The sequence below is a fragment of the Oryza sativa genome, chromosome 1 (genome assembly GCF_034140825.1).
Source record: "Oryza sativa Japonica Group chromosome 1, ASM3414082v1".
Lineage (NCBI taxonomy): Eukaryota > Viridiplantae > Streptophyta > Magnoliopsida > Poales > Poaceae > Oryza > Oryza sativa.
This window is the reverse complement of record NC_089035.1, coordinates 43,779,125-43,797,124: the sequence shown is the minus strand read 5'-3', so window position 1 is coordinate 43,797,124 and position 18,000 is coordinate 43,779,125. Positions and strand designations below refer to the sequence as shown.

The 18,000-nt window shown below is 42.9% G+C and overlaps 3 protein-coding genes and 1 non-coding gene across 4 annotated transcripts; 2 read left to right on the top strand and 2 right to left on the bottom strand.

The window, feature by feature from the left end:
- Window positions 1-49: 49 nt before the first annotated feature.
- On the bottom strand, window positions 50-123 carry TRNAR-UCG (transfer RNA arginine (anticodon UCG)). Its single transcript has one exon. It is a non-coding gene; the product is annotated as a tRNA-Arg (tRNA).
- Window positions 124-959: 836 nt separating this feature from the next.
- Window positions 960-1,783, bottom strand: LOC4324307 (protein SODIUM POTASSIUM ROOT DEFECTIVE 3). The gene has a single exon (XM_015785679.3). The coding sequence runs from the start codon at window positions 1,690-1,692 to the stop codon at window positions 1,078-1,080; it is 615 nt and encodes a 204-aa protein (XP_015641165.1). The 5' UTR covers window positions 1,693-1,783; the 3' UTR covers window positions 960-1,077.
- Window positions 1,784-5,824: 4,041 nt separating this feature from the next.
- On the top strand, window positions 5,825-7,391 carry LOC4324306 (11S globulin seed storage protein 2). The gene has a single exon (XM_015785625.3). It carries the CDS (start codon window positions 5,975-5,977, stop codon window positions 7,106-7,108), a length of 1,134 nt encoding a protein of 377 aa, XP_015641111.1. The 5' UTR covers window positions 5,825-5,974; the 3' UTR covers window positions 7,109-7,391.
- Window positions 7,392-9,124: 1,733 nt separating this feature from the next.
- Window positions 9,125-17,639, top strand: LOC4324305 (ABC transporter B family member 20). Its single transcript, XM_015785524.3, has 11 exons — window positions 9,125-9,773; window positions 10,545-10,599; window positions 10,681-10,856; window positions 10,952-11,152; window positions 11,472-11,731; window positions 11,812-12,122; window positions 12,203-12,423; window positions 12,525-12,865; window positions 13,302-14,080; window positions 14,326-14,567; window positions 15,710-17,639. The coding sequence occupies exons 1-11, from the start codon at window positions 9,396-9,398 to the stop codon at window positions 16,937-16,939; spliced, it is 4,194 nt and encodes a 1,397-aa protein (XP_015641010.1). The 5' UTR covers window positions 9,125-9,395; the 3' UTR covers window positions 16,940-17,639.
- Window positions 17,640-18,000: the final 361 nt, after the last annotated feature.

Genomic DNA, 18,000 nt, shown 5'->3' with positions numbered 1-18,000 from the left:
GGCCCCCACCAAAACCAAAAAAAAAAGGCCCAAAAATTTAAAAAGAAAACGACCACAGTGGGAGTCGAACCCACGACCTTCTGATCCGAAGTCAGACGCGCTAATCCACTGCGCTATGCGGTCGCCTCTCTTTTTCTGCTTTATCCTTTTTTTATTTGTACAGAACAATCACTGTACCTTTTTTTTTTACTGAACAGAAGACTTGTGACTGTATGGGATTAGCCTGTCTTTTAAACACAAATGTACTGTAATTGATAGCCAGAAGGCAAAAAAAACGCGCTGATTACTCTGGGGATGCATGCGAGACATGGAAGGAGTAGTAATCTCTGTAAGTACTGTATCTAGGAAGCATCGTATCTAACCAAAGCAGAGAATATGAAAGTGGCTAGCAGGAACACGTACTACGCGCTCATCCATCCATCCACCCACTGATTACTTCAATTAATTAATACTAATAGAGATCCTGAAAAAAAATGATACGTGGTACAAGCTAGCACCAGGATAAGTTCCAACTTGAACTTATCTTTTCTTTTTCTTCTCCACTCACCTACCTAAGCCGGGCGGACAGAAGAAGAATTCCCCTTTCTTTTCGTTTCAAGTTAGATATGCTAGTAGCTACTAGTAGGAATTTGTTCGGTTCACACTAATTCAACGTCATATTAATTTGTATTGTACTACAGTACTACTGTTCCACATCATCTAAAATATCGTCAGACTGTACTTTTTACCTACACTCGTTTCATCCTATTCAAAATCATAGGTCTCCAACCATGGTTCAGTTGTGTTAGGCGTAATTAGTGCTAATAGTAAGTTTTTTATATTTAAAATGAAAATTGTTGAAGTATAATTTGAGAGCATTTACGAGGTAAGTTGTATCGATGATATTTCTCTCACTAGCTATTAAGATGCATCGATAACTTTCTCGTAGTTCATAATCTGTGAATTGATACCCCCTCACATTTCATGAAAAAAAATGGCTTTTATAAATTTCCGTATACAGTAGTACTTACAGATACTAGTGCACATAATAATCTAAAATTAAGGGTGAAGCAAGCAGTAAGCAGGGTGGATGAGAAATCAGAAGGAAGCGGAAGCGCGTGGAGGCATGGGCGATGAGGAGGAGGAGATGGGCCAGAACTGTGCGGGCTTGATCTTGGAGACGGCAGTGAGCACGGACAGCGGCGTGACGTGGCCGACGACGGTGACCTTCTTGGTGGCGATGTCGATGTCCAAGGAGGTGACGCCCTCCATCTTGGAGATGTGCTTCTTCACCTTCCCCGCGCATCCCTTGCAGTGCAGGGACACCCGCAGGACCACCACCTCCACCTGCGACGATGACTCTCTCTTTTCCTCTTCTCCTCCTCCTCCTTCCACTGCAGCAGCTACGATCTCATTCTCCTCCGCCGCAGCCGCGACAGCAACCGGGATGACGAAGGGCGGCGGCAACTCATCCGCGCTGGGTTGCATCCGGGAGGAGTTGAGAAGGAACCTGGACGAGCTTGCAGGGCTAACCAGCTGCTGCTTGCTCTTGTTCGCCTTCGTCTTCTTCTTCTTGCTGCTGTTGCTGGTGCGAGCTGGGTCTCGGAGGTGCGGCGGCGAGTGGCCGGAGAGGACGATGGAGGTGGAGGCGGCGGAGGAGCAGGAGAGGCCCAGCAGCCGCTTGTTCAGATCCTTCAACACCACAGACGCCATGCCTACTGCCTCCTCTGCTTGTTAATTACTGTACTACTACTGTAGTTTGCTGCTGATTTTGCTTTGCTCTCGCATCGCGCGCGCGTGCCTCTTCTTGCTTGCTGATTGCTGCTGCTTCTTTTAAACTCCCCACCCCAGCAGCAGCGACTTCAGCATAGGCCCACCAAACGAACCTTTGCTTTGCTTCTCTGCCCCTGCCCCCACTGTGCTGTCCATTTCTTATTCGTTTTAATTTTAGCTACCACAGTATACTGCGCTAGTGTTTTACTCCTATATAAACATCATCTTTTGTACTTACCTATATACTGTACTCCATATACTATGCAATAATTAAGTACGTACAGATCGAGATCAACATCGGGTCTTTTAGTTTTGTCTTATTGTCTGTTTCATGAATACAGTATAAGAGATGGCATCCACACTGCATAAATACATACGTATACAGATTCCTTCACATGCGCAACAGGACGTACATACATGCTGCTCTACCACACTTATTTTAATTTTTCTCTGCTAATTACTACAACTAATCAGGCCGCCATACATTCATTAATTAGCAAACAATTAGTAAAAGAAATAATCAGAGAGACATAGACCAAGTGCTAGCTGCAAGCTAGTCAAATGCAGATTGATAGACTGTGTACCACAACTAGAAGATGAGAGATGAGAGATGAGACAAGAGGCAACTAGGCAATGATGCAAGCGGATTATTAAAATTCTAGTACAATTTGCTCACTACTACAGTTTACTAATTAGACTGCAGGTACGTCGCCGTCGAAATGTAGAAATTGGATTAGTAAAGGTTGACTCAACTGAAGGAGAACCACTCTTTCTTCCTCCGCGGAAATGAATAAGGCATCTGCACGTACCTTACCTTTCGGCCCATCAGTTTGAAACTCATGCAGTGCAGGATTACTTGTTTACGAATTAGTATGAGTCAGTGGTTTAAGTATATATAAATAATAAAAAAATAGGCACGGATCAGCTGAGCAATTTGCTTTGTTGACATTGGTACTTATTACTGCTCTTTTCTTTTCTTTAGGGACCCTACATATTGACGACTTTGGGTTTATCTTTCTTACTTAATTTGGTGAGTCATTAATTGGTTCATCATGATCAAATGATGATTGTCTGCACTGAACTGAACAATCAATCGGTCGGTAAGCTCTTCAGTCGGTGCTCCGTTCCTGTCACCTATACTTACTTGTTCATCTTTAATTACTCCCAGTCTTACTACGTGTTCTCCCATCTCAAGTGCATATGCTCAACATGGAGACACTCCTCCTACTGCTGCATCTGAATGGAGCAAGTAGTTAGACAGTCAGTCACTCCTTTTAGCAGAAAAAAGGCTGATGATGGTTGCTTCTTGTTGGTCAAGAGAAAAAAGAATGAATCACAAAATTTTAACAAGATTAAGAATGTAAGCATATATAGGCACCCACTGCATTAGTATATACTATATAGTACTAGCTAGTAATTGCTCCCTGAATTTCTTCACCTCGAGCCTAACCCCTGAAAGAAAGGAAGAAAAAAGAAAGGCAAATGGCAACGCCAGGAGACGGCTAGCTAATTAAGCTAGAATTAATACACGCACTGATTAAGCTAGAATTAATCAAAAGCTAAGCAAATTCAGTTGACGAGTGGACTAGTGTAGACAGTAGCCCCCAAGGCCCAAACCCCCGGCCGCAAAAGAAAAGAAAAGAAAAAAAATCACATGCTATGCACCATCGGCGGCTTCTGGTGAAGCTCCGACTCTCGTTAATTTGTACACCTTAGGTCCGGAGGAATAATCGAAAATAATTTGGCAGTCTCCTCTTTTTCCTTTTTTTTTGGGGACAAATATATACTCTACCTCCTTTCACTTTTTAGCTAATCGTAGTATGCTCTATCTGCATATATACATCGTGCTTGCTTTTCTGATATAGTATATGCAAATGGCTGCTGGAATGTTGAGGTTTATATGAACAACCCCTGTAGTTAGCTCCTTTTCTTCATTTGGAATGTTGAGAGTTCTGTACGGTTCACCAGCAGCAAATTCGGCGTTCAAGCTAGGCTGTGTTTACTTCAGCGTAAAGTTTGAATTTTGGTTGAAATTGGAGATGATGTGACTGAAAAAGTTGTGTGTGTATGACATGTTGATGTGATGTAAAAGGACTGAAGTTTAGATTCAAACTTTGGATCTAAACATAGCCCTAGCTTAGTTTTTTTTTGTCTTTTTATTCATGTTAAATTATTGATTTCGATATGATTCTGATCAATCCTGTTAGGTTTTTGTTCATATCATATCTGGTTCACACTCAGAAAAAGGTTTGCAATCTATGGGCAATGGTGAGAAGCTTCTCATCCACGACTAGAATAGAATCTGATGCTGCCAGGCAGGCAGGCAGCCAATGGACTACGGAGCACTCTACTCCAATGATCAATCCCTTTATTTTCTTTCTTTTTTTGGATCATTTCTTTTTTCTTTTGGAAAGGCTTCAATGATCAAGGTAGAATACTAGGTATGGAAATGGGAAAGAAAAGAAAAAAAAATTGGAAGATACGGTATTGGGCCTTGCAAAGAAAGGCATAAGGGAGAGATGGAGTTTCTGGGCCAAAGTTAATTCAGTGAGCCCGTCCGGAGTAAGAGTATTAGGATAAGTTCACTTAAGGTCCCTAAGGCTGTGTTTGAGGGAAAGGTGATTGAGAAGATTGGAAGAAACGCAAAACGAGGTGAGCCATTAGCGCATGATTAATTGATTATTAACTATTTTAAACTTCAAAAATAGATTAATATGATTTTTTAAAACAACTTTCATATAGAAAATTTTTACAAAAAACACACCATTTAGTAGTTTGGGAAGCGTGCGCGCGGAAAACGAAACAAACAAACTCCCTTTGTTCTCCAAACGAACTCAGCCTAAGTTGTCCCTGAAACGAAATTAGATCCCAAAACGGTTTAAACTACGGTTTCAACTGATGTACCGCCTACGTGGATGGTTTGACTTGATTCATGTCCCATGTGGCGTTGATGTGGCACTATAAGCAATATTTTTTTAAAAAATAAAATAAAATGTTTGGGTCCATACGTGAGATAAACAAATAAAAAGTATAGTGGGGAGGCATATGTCGGTGAGTCCCACTTCCTTCAAACCCCCTTCACCCCCCCCCCCTCTCTCTCTCTCTTCTCTATGTCATTCCCTTTGCTCCCAAGCTATTGGCAAGGAACACAGCAAACAACAAAGAGGTACCGAGGAGGGAGTCGTGGTGTCCTGCGGCAGCGGATGAGAGGACGAAGGCAAGGAGAGAGGAGCTATAGGAGCCCTCCCACAGCTCCTAATATTCGTCACTGGAGCAGCTTGCCTTCTCGCGGCTCTAGTAAAACTAATTTACATAATATTTTTTTCTAAAGTCTGATGTGTACCTTTTTTTAAAATTTTTAATGTTATATTTTGTTGTTTTGATAATCAAAATAGAACACATATGTGCCTCTTGTCTAATTCCTATGGAACACTTCATTTATTTATTTTTTCATTTATGTAGTATTTTTATTTTTTTCTTCAATTAATATATGGTAATTTCTAGTTATCGAAAGTGAACATCGGTGCTTTTCTTTTAGTCCCATATATCTAGCAATTACACACTTTGTATTTTTAATAAATTTTATTATGAATTTATTCCAAATTTCTTATTTTGAAGGTTTATTTGAAATTAGTATTGAAAATCAATTTCGGGATTTATTTTATTACTTAGTTCGGATTTTAATTAGTAGTCTTGGTATGCAGTATTTATTTATTTAAATTTTTACTCTTGTTTTTGAATTTTAGTGATATTTTAAAGCTTATTTGGAATCTATTTTGTTCTTATTCGGAATTTTAATTAATATATTTTGGGTTGATGATGGAGCGGAAGTGCGGAGGTGGTGAGATGGGGTCCATGCACGCAAGGTCGCGCTGGCGCGGGCGGCAGGTAATCGATCTGGGCCGGCCAGGCCTCAGTACTACGAGTCAATACACGAACGGAACGGACGTCTCGGAAGATAAGTGATTCATCGCCCGATCCGATCCAACCGGGAACGGATCCAAGGATCGCAGGCCATCAGCTTCCTTATCCGGCTAACTGACGATAATTATCTTTGAATGCAACCAACTGAACTTGCTGCATGTACGCAGTCACTCCCACCCCACCTGGACTGGAGCATCTTCTATAAATAGCTACAATGATCAGTCTCCCTCCCAGTTAATCACTTCACCTTCTTCATTCAGTTCATCCAATCCACGATCACTTCCTAGCAATTAAGATCATGGTGCAGCGCACTTCATCCGATTCGGCGGCGTCGGCTGAGGCCATGGTCATGGACCTGAGTCCCAAGCGTCCCGCCAAGTCCTACGGCGGCGAAGGCGGCTCGTACTTTGATTGGTCCCCCTCCGAGCTGCCCATGCTCCGCGCCGCCTCCATCGGCGCCGCCAAACTCTCGCTTGCCGCCGGAGGCCTCGCCCTCCCCTTCTACTCCGATTCGGCTAAGGTGGCCTACGTCCTCCAGGGCAAGGGCACCTGCGCCGTTCTCCTCCCCGAGACCCCCTCCGAGAAGATCCTACCCATCAAAGAGGGCGACGCGCTCGCCCTTCCATTCGGCGTTGTCACCTGGTGGCACAACCTGCACGCCGCCACCACCGAACTCGTCGTCCTCTTCCTCGGGGACACATCCAAGGGCCACACCGCCGGCCGCTTCACCAACATGCAGCTCACCGGCTCCACCGGCATCTTCACCGGCTTCTCCACCGAGTTCGTCGCCCGCGCCTGGGACCTCCCGCAGGACGCCGCTGCCTCCCTCGTCTCCACCCAGCCCGGCGCCGGCATCGTGAAGCTCAAGGATGGCTTCAGGATGCCCGAGGGTTGCGACAAGGACAGGGAGGGCATGGTGCTCAACTGCTTGGAGGCGCCGCTGGACGTGGACATCAAGAACGGGGGCCGCGTGGTGGTGCTGAACACGCAGAACCTGCCGCTGGTGAAGGAGGTGGGGCTGGGCGCCGACCTGGTGAGGATCGACGGCCACTCCATGTGCTCGCCGGGGTTCTCGTGCGACTCGGCGTACCAGGTGACGTACATCGTGCGGGGCAGCGGGCGCGTGCAGGTGGTGGGCATCGACGGGACGCGCGTGCTGGAGACCCGCGCCGAGGGTGGCTGCCTCTTCATCGTCCCCAGGTTCTTCGTCGTCTCCAAGATCGCCGACGACACCGGCATGGAGTGGTTCTCCATCATCACCACTCCCAACCCCATCTTCTCCCACCTCGCCGGGAGGACCTCCGTCTGGAAGGCCATCTCCCCCGCCGTGCTCCAGGCCTCCTTCAACACCACCCCGGAGATGGAGAACCTCTTCCGCTCCAAGAGGCTCGACTCCGAGATCTTCTTCGCCCCCAATTCGAATTCGATTTGATGGACAATATCCATCCTCCATCTCCAGCACCTGCCCACCTAGCAGCATCAGCAGATTCAGCTTCCTTCCTTTTATTTAGATCATGTCAGTCGTTAGATTTAATTCGGTTCTTTGGTTGTTAGCATCACCTACCTCTTTTATTTGATAATAACAATAAGCTCGAGATGGAGTGGAATTTGATAGTCCTATCATGCATATGTCCTCTTTATTTTTTTAAAACTCTGTTTTAAAGTCAACAGCCGTTCGATTCGATCTGCCATGCATGAACGAACTGGTTTTATCAGATTTTGTTTGTTTTACAGTGGAGTGGAGTTGTTATTCTGAGAGGCGCGCGATATATATGAATCTAACAAATTGGCTGCATGAATGGGCGCCATATATCCCCGCTGCCCGCGCTAACAAACAAAGGCGGCGAGTGTGCGTGGGATAGATCATAATAGATGGACGCATGATGATTGCACAAAATAACCTGTTTATTGTGTTTTCTTGTCTCCTACATCTAGGAGATGAACTGTAGAGGGAGATGAGCTGTTAATCATGCATGCATGCTGCTTTCATTGTTGTTGAACAGGGGAAATGCACACTGCTATAGCTCTGAATTTAGTGTTCTGATTTTTCTTTCGAAATCATTAATTCAAATCTTAACTTTTGTGGAATTCCTGAATCTAAGCTATGAATTCAGCACTTAATCTAAACTCTGAAATAATTCCCGTAGTCCTGAAATCAATACTACTTCGTGTGCTCCTAAATTTCATTTTAGTGGTACATCTGCAAAAATCGTTATGGTATCTTGTCCTCTACTGTTCAACAGAACTTGTTTCGCAGCTCTAGTTGATGATTCTTTTAAAATAATGATTTTTCATTAATCCAGTCTCAATATCCAACAAGGATATACATAACCAAATTATCCACATAGGGTATATATAACGAAATGAATACCTAAAACACTTAGACTCGCATCTCAACAAGAAGAGAACATATAACCATAAAAAAAACAAGAAGAGAACATACAACCATAAAAAAACCATGACCTCGGTACACATTTGCTTTAGGTGAGTTGAATTGATGCCACGTGCCGCTGGTTAGCCCACCCTCATTAGTTGTCGTCCAGTCAAAACTAGCCGACTAGACGGGATCCGCTTCCGCGCCTTCGCCGCATATAGAGCAGCTGTCATTGTCGAGATCCTCTTCCGCCTCCCGGACTCCCAACCTTCCACCGCCCCTAGGACCGCATATCTTGCTGAAATCCCAGTTCTCCTCCACCGACGTCGAGGAAATCCTCTTCCGCCCGAACTCCTAGGTCTCTGCCGCTCTAGTTGATGATGGAAATCATTGACAAGAACTATAGCACTTGGAATTTAGAGTAGAGTTCTGCCCATTTTGCTAACAGAGTGTGAAATTCATTAAGTGGGCTATAAAAATTCAGTATGGAAAACATGAAGTTGCGAGAATCTTTAGGCTTAGATCCCACCCCAAAATTTTTCACCATGTCACATCAAACGTTTGAACACCTGCATAAAGTATTAAATATGGGTTAAAAAAATAATTAATTGCACAGATTGCGATTAATTTGCGAGATGTATCTTTTAAGCGTAATTGCTCCATGATTTGACAATGTGGTGCTACATTAGACATTTTCTAATGACGGATTAATTAGGCTTAATAAATTTGTCTCGTGGTTTACTGACGGATTCTATAATTAGTTTTTTTATTAGTGCGCGGACACCCAATACAACACCATATATAATACCCGATGTGACACACCAAAACTTTACACCCTCTTAGATCAGTTAGTTGGGCTTGTGCTTAGAATTTTACATGGTTGTCCAATATTATCTGAGCTATTTATGACTTTTATTATTTTTTAATAAGAGAGTAAAGAGGAGGAGTAAAGAGGCAAAGAGTAGAGTAGCAGGAACCCGAAAACGCAAAACAGCAGAAGATGGAGGTGTTGAGCGGTAAAAAGAGCCAACCTGTAAACCTAAACCTAAAGAGGAAAGCAACAGCAGTAGCAGTAGCAGTAGTAGGCTAGTGTGGCGAGTAGTAGTGGTATTCCCCTCTTGGTCTTGGTGTTGGGCTCCGATCCGGGTCGGCCGGCGATCGAGGTCCGCCACCACTGACCGATTCACCTCGCCGCCCGCCGCCCGCCCATGAAGCATTCTTCTTCTTCTTCTTCTTCTTGGGTCTTCTTCTAGACTGGACTACCTTGTTTGACTAGCTAGCTACTAAGGTAGTGTGGATGCCATTCAAATCTGCCTCCGCCGCCGACGAGTACTAGCCGCTGCTCATGGTTTCGCGGGGCCTCTTCGGCTGGTCCCCGCCGCACGTCCAGCCTCTCACTCCCGTCTCCGAGGCCTCCGAGCCGCCGGAATCCCCCTCTCCCTACGCCGCTGACCTCGCCGGGGACGCCGCGCCGCCTCCGGAGGATGACGCCGCCGCCGCCCTCGACGATGGGGACGACGAGCCCGATCCGCCCCCCGCCGCCGTCCCCTTCAAGCGCCTCTTCGCCTGCGCCGACCGCCTCGACTGGGCGCTCATGTCCGCCGGCGCCCTTGCCGCCGCCGCCCACGGGGTGGCCCTCGTCGTCTACCTCCACCTCTTCGGCACCGCCATCCACTCGCTTCATGGCCGCCACAACCACGACCTTTTCCACCACATCAACCAGGTAAGGTTCCTTCATTCCCCTTTCTCATACGTACTACCAGATCTCCATTTTTCTCATATACATGCCACTCCACTCCTACATATATGGTATACGTACGCCCCGCCCCACCCCGCAAATCAACATTCCTTCTTACTTGGCGCAGTAATCATGCAAATTTCCTTGGTTGTTACAGTTACAATTCTTCTGCCAGCTTTGCATTAGTTATCTCCAATTTCATAAGCAAACTACCTAGTTAGTATTAGACTGCAGATTTATTCTTAGGCTTGTTTGGTAAGCTGTCATTATTTATTTCTGCCTCTCTCTGATGTTGATTTAGATAAGCTGCTGACCTTTTACGATATGGTATTGCTACCGGTGTTTATAGGCGTATGGTTGAAGCTTATATCACTCCATGTCTGAATGTGCCGCTTTCGCTAGCTTTTCTATGACCTATGCATTTATGCGTGTTCAGCTGGAACCAACCTTTCGCTCCAACACACTGAATGAAACAATTCGCTCTCACGCGATGAACCTTTGCAAATTCATTTACTAGTAAAATTACTTTGGCAGCTTGCTGGTTTTCTAAACCTTCACAATTTTCTAACCTCCACACTAATATCTGTGCATTTCTACACTCATTTATGCATCTCTTGTCCATCTATCTAATTGGTTACACTCACTTTTATGTGAATATCAGCATTTGCTTGTCCTTCTATCTCTGTATAATCATTTTTTCTCAGAATTATGTATCTTTGTGTTTTGGAAGTTAGTAACTAAGTGTTTTACCCGCAGCATGCTTTACACTTCCTATATATTGCCATTGGCGTTTTCTTTGCGGGATGGATAGGTAAGATGAGGCTACATCAGCTTTTTATGCACTCTCTGTTTTCTTTTATTCTAACAAATTCACTGTCTGTTATATCTATAGAGGTTTCATGCTGGATTCTTACTGGGGAAAGGCAGACAGCAGTGATAAGATCAAAGTATGTACAAGTGTTGTTAAATCAAGACATGAGTTTCTTTGATACCTATGGGAACAATGGTGATATTGTCAGTCAAGTGCTGAGTGATGTCTTACTCATCCAGTCTGCGCTGAGTGAGAAAGTGAGTAATTATGAGCCTTCATGATTATTCACAACAAATCGCATGCTTATCTGACTGACAAGGGTTATTCTCCCATTCTGGCTTTGTTCTTTTAGGTTGGGAACTACATTCACAACATGGCTACCTTTTTTGGTGGTCTTATCATCGGTTTGGTCAACTGTTGGCAAATAGCTCTTTTGACATTGGCTACTGGTCCGTTCATTGTTGCTGCAGGAGGAATATCAAATATTTTTCTCCACAGGCTTGCAGAAAACATTCAGGATGCGTATGGTGAAGCAGCAAGCGTTGCCGAACAGGTATTCAAATTCTTTGACTTTCTTTTATCCTGTAATGACTGCCCACATCTCATCCGTGAATAACCTTGGTTTGTCCTACTTTCTCGCTACAAACGACTATTTCTAAAAAGATGAGAGTACAACATCATCGTCTAAAAGGATAATAAATTTATGGTCTTGAAATTGGTAGGCCTCTAGTGATGTGCGGAATGGTGGATTTAGCTAGGAATATACCTCTTGCTAAAATACAAAACACACTTTCCTTTCGCAACTGCATGTAGCATTATTATTAATTGCTAATGAAGGTATGCATCCATTTGAATCATTCTCATTATTGCAGGCAATCTTATACATTAGGACTTTGTACTCATTCACAAATGAGACCCTCGCAAAATATTCTTATGCTACTTCACTTCAAGCAACACTGCGCTATGGAATCCTGATAAGTCTGGTGCAAGGTCTTGGTCTTGGATTTACATATGGCCTTGCCATATGTTCTTGTGCCTTACAACTTTGGGTTGGGAGGTTCCTTATATCTCATGGAAAAGCTAATGGTGGTGAAGTTGTAGTAGCCCTGTTTTCTATTATCCTGAGTGGCCTGTAAGCATCCAATTTTAAGAGATTGCCTTACTTATAGTTTTATATTGATCAGCACACTCATGGTTCCCAATTGTTTGTAGGGGACTTAATCAAGCAGCAACAAACTTCTATTCTTTTGAACAAGGACGTATAGCTGCATACAGGCTCTATGAAATGATTAGCCGTTCAACCTCTGTTGTAAACCAGGATGGCCGTACCTTACCTTCAGTGCAAGGCAACATTGAGTTCCGCAATGTCTACTTCAGTTATCTATCCCGCCCAGAAATCCCCATTTTAAGTGGTTTCTACCTTACTGTACCTGCTAGAAAGACTGTCGCTCTTGTTGGCAGAAATGGTTCAGGGAAAAGCAGCATTATTCCTCTCATGGAACGTTTCTATGATCCAACTTTAGGTATTATGCTTACAAGCTATTCTTTGCTATTTTCTGTTTACTCAATTATGAATTTGAATCATCTTTGTTATATGTTGCAGGTGAAGTGCTTTTGGATGGAGAGAATATAAAGAACCTGAAGTTAGAGTGGTTAAGAAGCCAGATAGGACTTGTGACCCAGGAACCGGCTTTATTGAGCTTGAGCATCAGGGAAAATATTGCATATGGAAGATCTGCCACAACTGACCAGATTGAGGAGGCAGCAAAGACAGCTCATGCACATACTTTCATCAGTTCACTTGAAAAAGGATATGATACTCAGGTGCTGTTCATGCTTTATTCTAACATATATTGAAACTGTGAAACTTCTTATTCTCTTTTACCGGTGAACGTGCTTATTTAGTGAACCTAAATATGACATAGGTTGGTCGGGCTGGCCTTTCACTGACAGAAGAACAAAAGATAAAGCTCTCCATTGCTCGTGCTGTGCTTTCAAATCCATCAATTCTTTTACTGGATGAGGTTACTGGTGCTCTTGATTTTGAGGCTGAGAAAGCTGTTCAGGAAGCACTAGATATTCTGATGCTTGGTAGGTCTACCATCATCATAGCTAGACGCCTCAGTCTTATCAGGAATGCTGATTATATAGCTGTAATGGAGGAAGGTCAGCTTGTTGAGATGGGAACACATGATGAGTTGTTAAATCTGGATGGCCTTTATGCAGAACTACTTAGGTGTGAAGAAGCAGCAAAACTTCCAAAGCGGTTAGTGCACCCATCTTATCTAATTACCATGTATTTTTTTGTTCTGCATTAATGCTGGAGAATTTTCCTGATTTCCTTTGGTGCTAGCAAATGTTTTATTTTTATTTGAATTTTGAGGTCCCAAGATACATGTATTAGAAAAGAAATCTGGACAACCAGTACTATCTGCCTCTATCGTATTCCAGCTTGAGTGAATTGTTCTGACTTCACAGTTTTAATAGTTTCCTTTCGTGCATTCAGGATTCACAATTTATTTTCTTTAGATAGCCTCATATCATATTATGCTCTTTCTTATTGTTCAGTATATATCCCTACTTTTAATCTCTTAGCTATTTATTTGCCCATCAATCAAATAACGTTTATTCTTCATAGCTTATAAGTGTCCTAAATTTTGATGGTTGATTTGAAGGACTCATTCCCACCTAAAATGTTTCAGGACTCCGATAAGAAACTACAAAGAGCCTAGCTCCTTCCAAATTGAAAGGGATTCTTCAGCAAGTCACAGCTTCCAAGAGTCATCATCTCCTAATATGTCAAAGTCGCCGTCACTTCAGAAAACACACGGTTTTCTTGCATTCCGTAATTCAGATGCAAATCATAACTCACACGAATCACCAAATATTCAAAGCCCTCCTTCCGAACAAATGGCAGAAACTAGGTTACCTACAGTTGCTTCTGAGAGAGCTCCATCCATCAAAAGGCAGGACAGTTTTGAAATGAAATTGCCCGATCTTCCCAAAATTGATGTCCCACTACACCGACAATCTTCAAATACTTCAGATCCAGAATCACCAATATCACCACTATTGACTTCTGATCCAAAGAATGAGCGCTCGCACTCAAAAACTTTCAGTCGTCCTCTTGATATGTTTGACAATTTTCATGCTGAGGAGTCAAAGAAGCAGAAAACAAAAGCTCCATCGTTTTGGAGGCTTGTAGAACTTAGTCTTGCTGAGTATTTTTATGCTCTATTAGGGAGTGCTGGTGCTGCTTGCTTTGGTTCATTTAATCCTCTTCTTGCTTATACAATATCTTTAATAGTGGTGGCATACTATAGAATTGGTGTACGTGATGTGCATGATGAAGTCAATAAGTACTGCTCATTCATTGTTGGCATGGGTATAATAACCGTGCTAGCTAACTTCTTACAGCACTTCTATTTTGGTATAATGGGAGAGAAGATGACTGAACGTGTTAGAAGGATGATGTTTTCAGGTATGCCTCTTCTGAAATGTGCCATGGAAAGTTCCATTGCGCTATTTGGTTCAATACCACCATTATAACATACTCTTGATTGTTTATCACATCCATATTTAAAATAATGTCTATTTTGTGATTGTGTGTCCATGACACTACGCTTCTATAGCACAGATGATTCGGCAGTAGACATCTAACATATCCACTGCAATCAGAATTCACATTTCTTAGGGAACTTACATTTTCTGTTTACTGTATTCCAGCAATTTTGCGCAATGAAGTAGGGTGGTTTGATGAAGAAGAAAACAGTGCAGACATATTATCAATGCGACTCGCAAATGATGCTACTTTTGTTCGTGCTGCTTTCAGCAACAGGCTTTCTATATTCATTCAGGATACAGCAGCCATTTTTGTGGCACTTCTTCTTGGCATGTTGCTAGAATGGCGTGTTGCTCTGGTTGCCCTGGCAACTTTGCCCATCCTTGTAATTTCTGCAGTTGCGCAGGTTAGTTCTCATCTATTTTCAACATTTCTTCAAGCTGGTAATGCCGTAAGTCTATACTAATCTTACATTTTCCTATATAGATGCATCTTATACTGAACGCTTATTACATGCTACTAAGATTTACAACGTTCTTTTAGCTATGTCTTGGTAACAGTTGAAGTTTTGAACTCTGTCCAACTGTTAACTTTCTTTGATGTTGTTCAATGCTACCTGGCATTGGCATTGTTTCAAGTGAGGCAACATCATTCCCATCTCAACCATGTCCAGACTTGCTAGAGTCATAGGCTTGATTTGGTAAAGCTGTGGCATAACTATTGTCCTCTTGGTGTTGATAAACTATTAATCTAGAATTAGCTATAATATGATAATTCAGATTAAAACAAAAATAAGTAATGCAATACTACCTGATAAGCTCTCAATCATATGCAAATTTGCAGAGTGAACATGCATTGTGTTTACAATTTTGAACTTGGTATTTTCTGACTTATTTGAGATAATAATAGACAAGCTTTAAGATTCCAATTACAGGTTGCCTGTATCCTAGAGTAGTGACGGTCTTGTAAGTGATAGAAAATGAGGGCCATCTTTGGGGTGTCGCTGGAGCTTCTCGCCTTCAAAAGCTCCTTAGTGGGACGGCTAATCTAGGCAACTAAGCTCCCCGGGTTGTCTAGTGTGTGTGGGTCTTGGTAGGAGGGCTTGGGCACTCCTACTTTGGTTTTTTCTTTGTGTTGTGTTTTTGTATTGTTTTTTCTTCCCCTTAATGAAATGAAATGCAGCTCTCCTGCGTTTTCGAGAAAAAAAAAGGTTGCCTGTATCCATATATTCATTTATGGAAAATAATTATTCTGCTAATAAACCAGCATACCATCATTATGATCAAAGATATAAAGAGTCTCACTTTTAGTCTATGTAAAGGTACTTGAGAAAGTTGTTATCACTGTTTTGAATAGCTTATAGTGGCTTTGCTTCTTTTGTTTTGCATGTGAGTCAAGTATACATTTGAATCCACAATTGTTTTTCTTCATATAGTTGTCCAATGAGAATGCACAGATCTTGACATGAAAAGTTTTACAGTGAGCTTGTTGAAAAATGAAAATCATGTGGAGCTCATGCCTGGATTTGTTTTTTTTTCCTTCCCTCAGAAAATGTGGCTTTCTGGCTTTTCAAGAGGAATTCAGGAGATGCACAGGAAGGCTTCTTTGGTTCTTGAGGATGCAGTCAGGAATATCTATACTGTTGTGGCATTTTGTGCTGGTAACAAAATAATGGAACTTTACAGACTGCAGCTTGGGAATATTCTTTGGAAAAGCTTGGTTCATGGAATGGGTATTGGTTTTGCCTTTGGCTTATCTCAGTTCCTTCTTTTCGCCTGCAATGCACTTCTGCTGTGGTATACAGCCGTAGCTGTTAAGAATGGGCACCTTAGTCTGGTAACAGCACTTAAAGAGTACATTGTCTTCTCTTTTGCGACTTTTGCACTGGTGGAGCCATTTGGCCTTGCGCCATATATTCTCAAGCGTCGAAAATCTCTGACGTCGGTATTTGAAATTATTGATCGTGCACCCAAGATTGATCCAGATGATGCAAGTGGGCTAAAACCCCCCAATGTCTATGGTAGCATTGAATTCAGGAATGTTGATTTTTGCTATCCTACACGCCCTGAGACGATGGTTTTGAGTAATTTCAGCCTTAGAGTCAATGGAGGACAAACTGTTGCTGTGGTAGGTGTATCTGGATCAGGGAAGAGCACGATAATTTCTTTGATAGAGAGATTCTATGATCCAACCGCCGGGCAAGTTTTATTGGATGGCCGTGATCTGAAGCTGTTCAACTTGAGATGGTTGCGGAGCCACATGGGTTTAGTTCCTCAAGACCCAGTTATATTCTCCACAACCATAAGGGAGAACATAATCTATGCAAGGCACAATGCAACAGAGTCTGAGATGAAAGAGGCGGCTAGGATTGCGAACGCTCACCATTTCATTAGCAGTTTGCCACATGGCTATGACACACATGTGGGAATGAGGGGAGTGGATTTAACTCCTGGGCAGAAGCAGCGAATCGCCATTGCCCGTGTAGTGCTGAAGAATGCACCCATTTTGCTGCTTGACGAAGCCAGTTCTGCAATTGAATCCGAGTCCAGTAGAGTGGTGCAGGAGGCCCTCGACACATTGATTATGGGGAATAAGACGACAGTTCTCATTGCACATAGGGCGGCAATGATGAAGCATGTGGATAACATTGTTGTTCTGAATGGTGGAAAGATAGTTGAGCAGGGAACGCATGATTCACTGGTGCAAAAGAATGGGTTGTATGTCAAGTTGATGCAACCTCATTTCACCAAAGGATTCCGTCAACGTAGACTAATATAAGAACCCCTGGTAGCATTTGTACATTGCTCACTCTGCTTCACTAACTAGTGACTGGAAACGTGGAAGGCAGCTTGGAGACAGTATGAGATGGTACAAGTATTTGTGTTGCGATCTGACAGGATAGGCATAGGCATTGGCACAGGCTCTGGAGTCTGGACACATGATATTTTAATTTGCTTTGCTGTAATAAAGCTTTGAGATGAAGAGTCCGGAATAGCATATAGCATGCGGCATAAAGGAGGTGAAGCTGAGATGCGCTGTCCCATTGAATCCACTCCAACATTGACTTGAGAGTTTGATGAGTCCGGAATAGCATATAGCACATGGAATTGGTCAACATTCCATGTGCTGCGCTGCCTGCCTATTCATTCATTTTTGTAACTGATCGTTATTAGATCGGATTTGTTCATTGTGATAGTGTGATGTAGTTTTGGCATTTTATTTTTGACACTTAAATGGAATTCTTGGTGGGGGGGGGGGGGTGTGTTGTGTAGTTTGGTACTGCATTGAAGTGTAATTAGGGAAGGGATATTATATTTGTTTTGGTGGAAGTAGTAGAAGTAATTTTGGGCATAGGTGTGCTGGAAGTGGGAGTGGGTAGGTATTCTTGTTTGATCATGTTTAAGCAGGCGCACTGGTAATTAATTTGTTGATACACTCAGTTTGGTAATGGAGCAAAGCTCTGGGTTGTTGAATGGAATGATGGGGCGGCGGAAGAGTTGGTTATATTTCCGGTTGTGTGTGTTTTGCCCCTCTCTTGTGTGGTTAATATCTATATCTATCCTGGTGTAGTACATCCCTGTAGTGTAGGGGGAAAGAGAGATGGGAGTTAGAAACACATCATGTGCTAGCAAAATGCGATAGCCAAAGACGAAATGCGGTTTTTGGTGGGTGTCAGTCGCGTGCGTGCTGAAACGAAGGCACGAGGGATTTACTAATAGTAAGGAATTGCTGGTATAACATGTATGTATATGTAGATTTGAACCCAAGTGAATGAATGAAGGACTGTATGTAGAGGAGAAGAGATCCAGGGAAGGGAGAGAAACTGTGTGTAGTGTAGC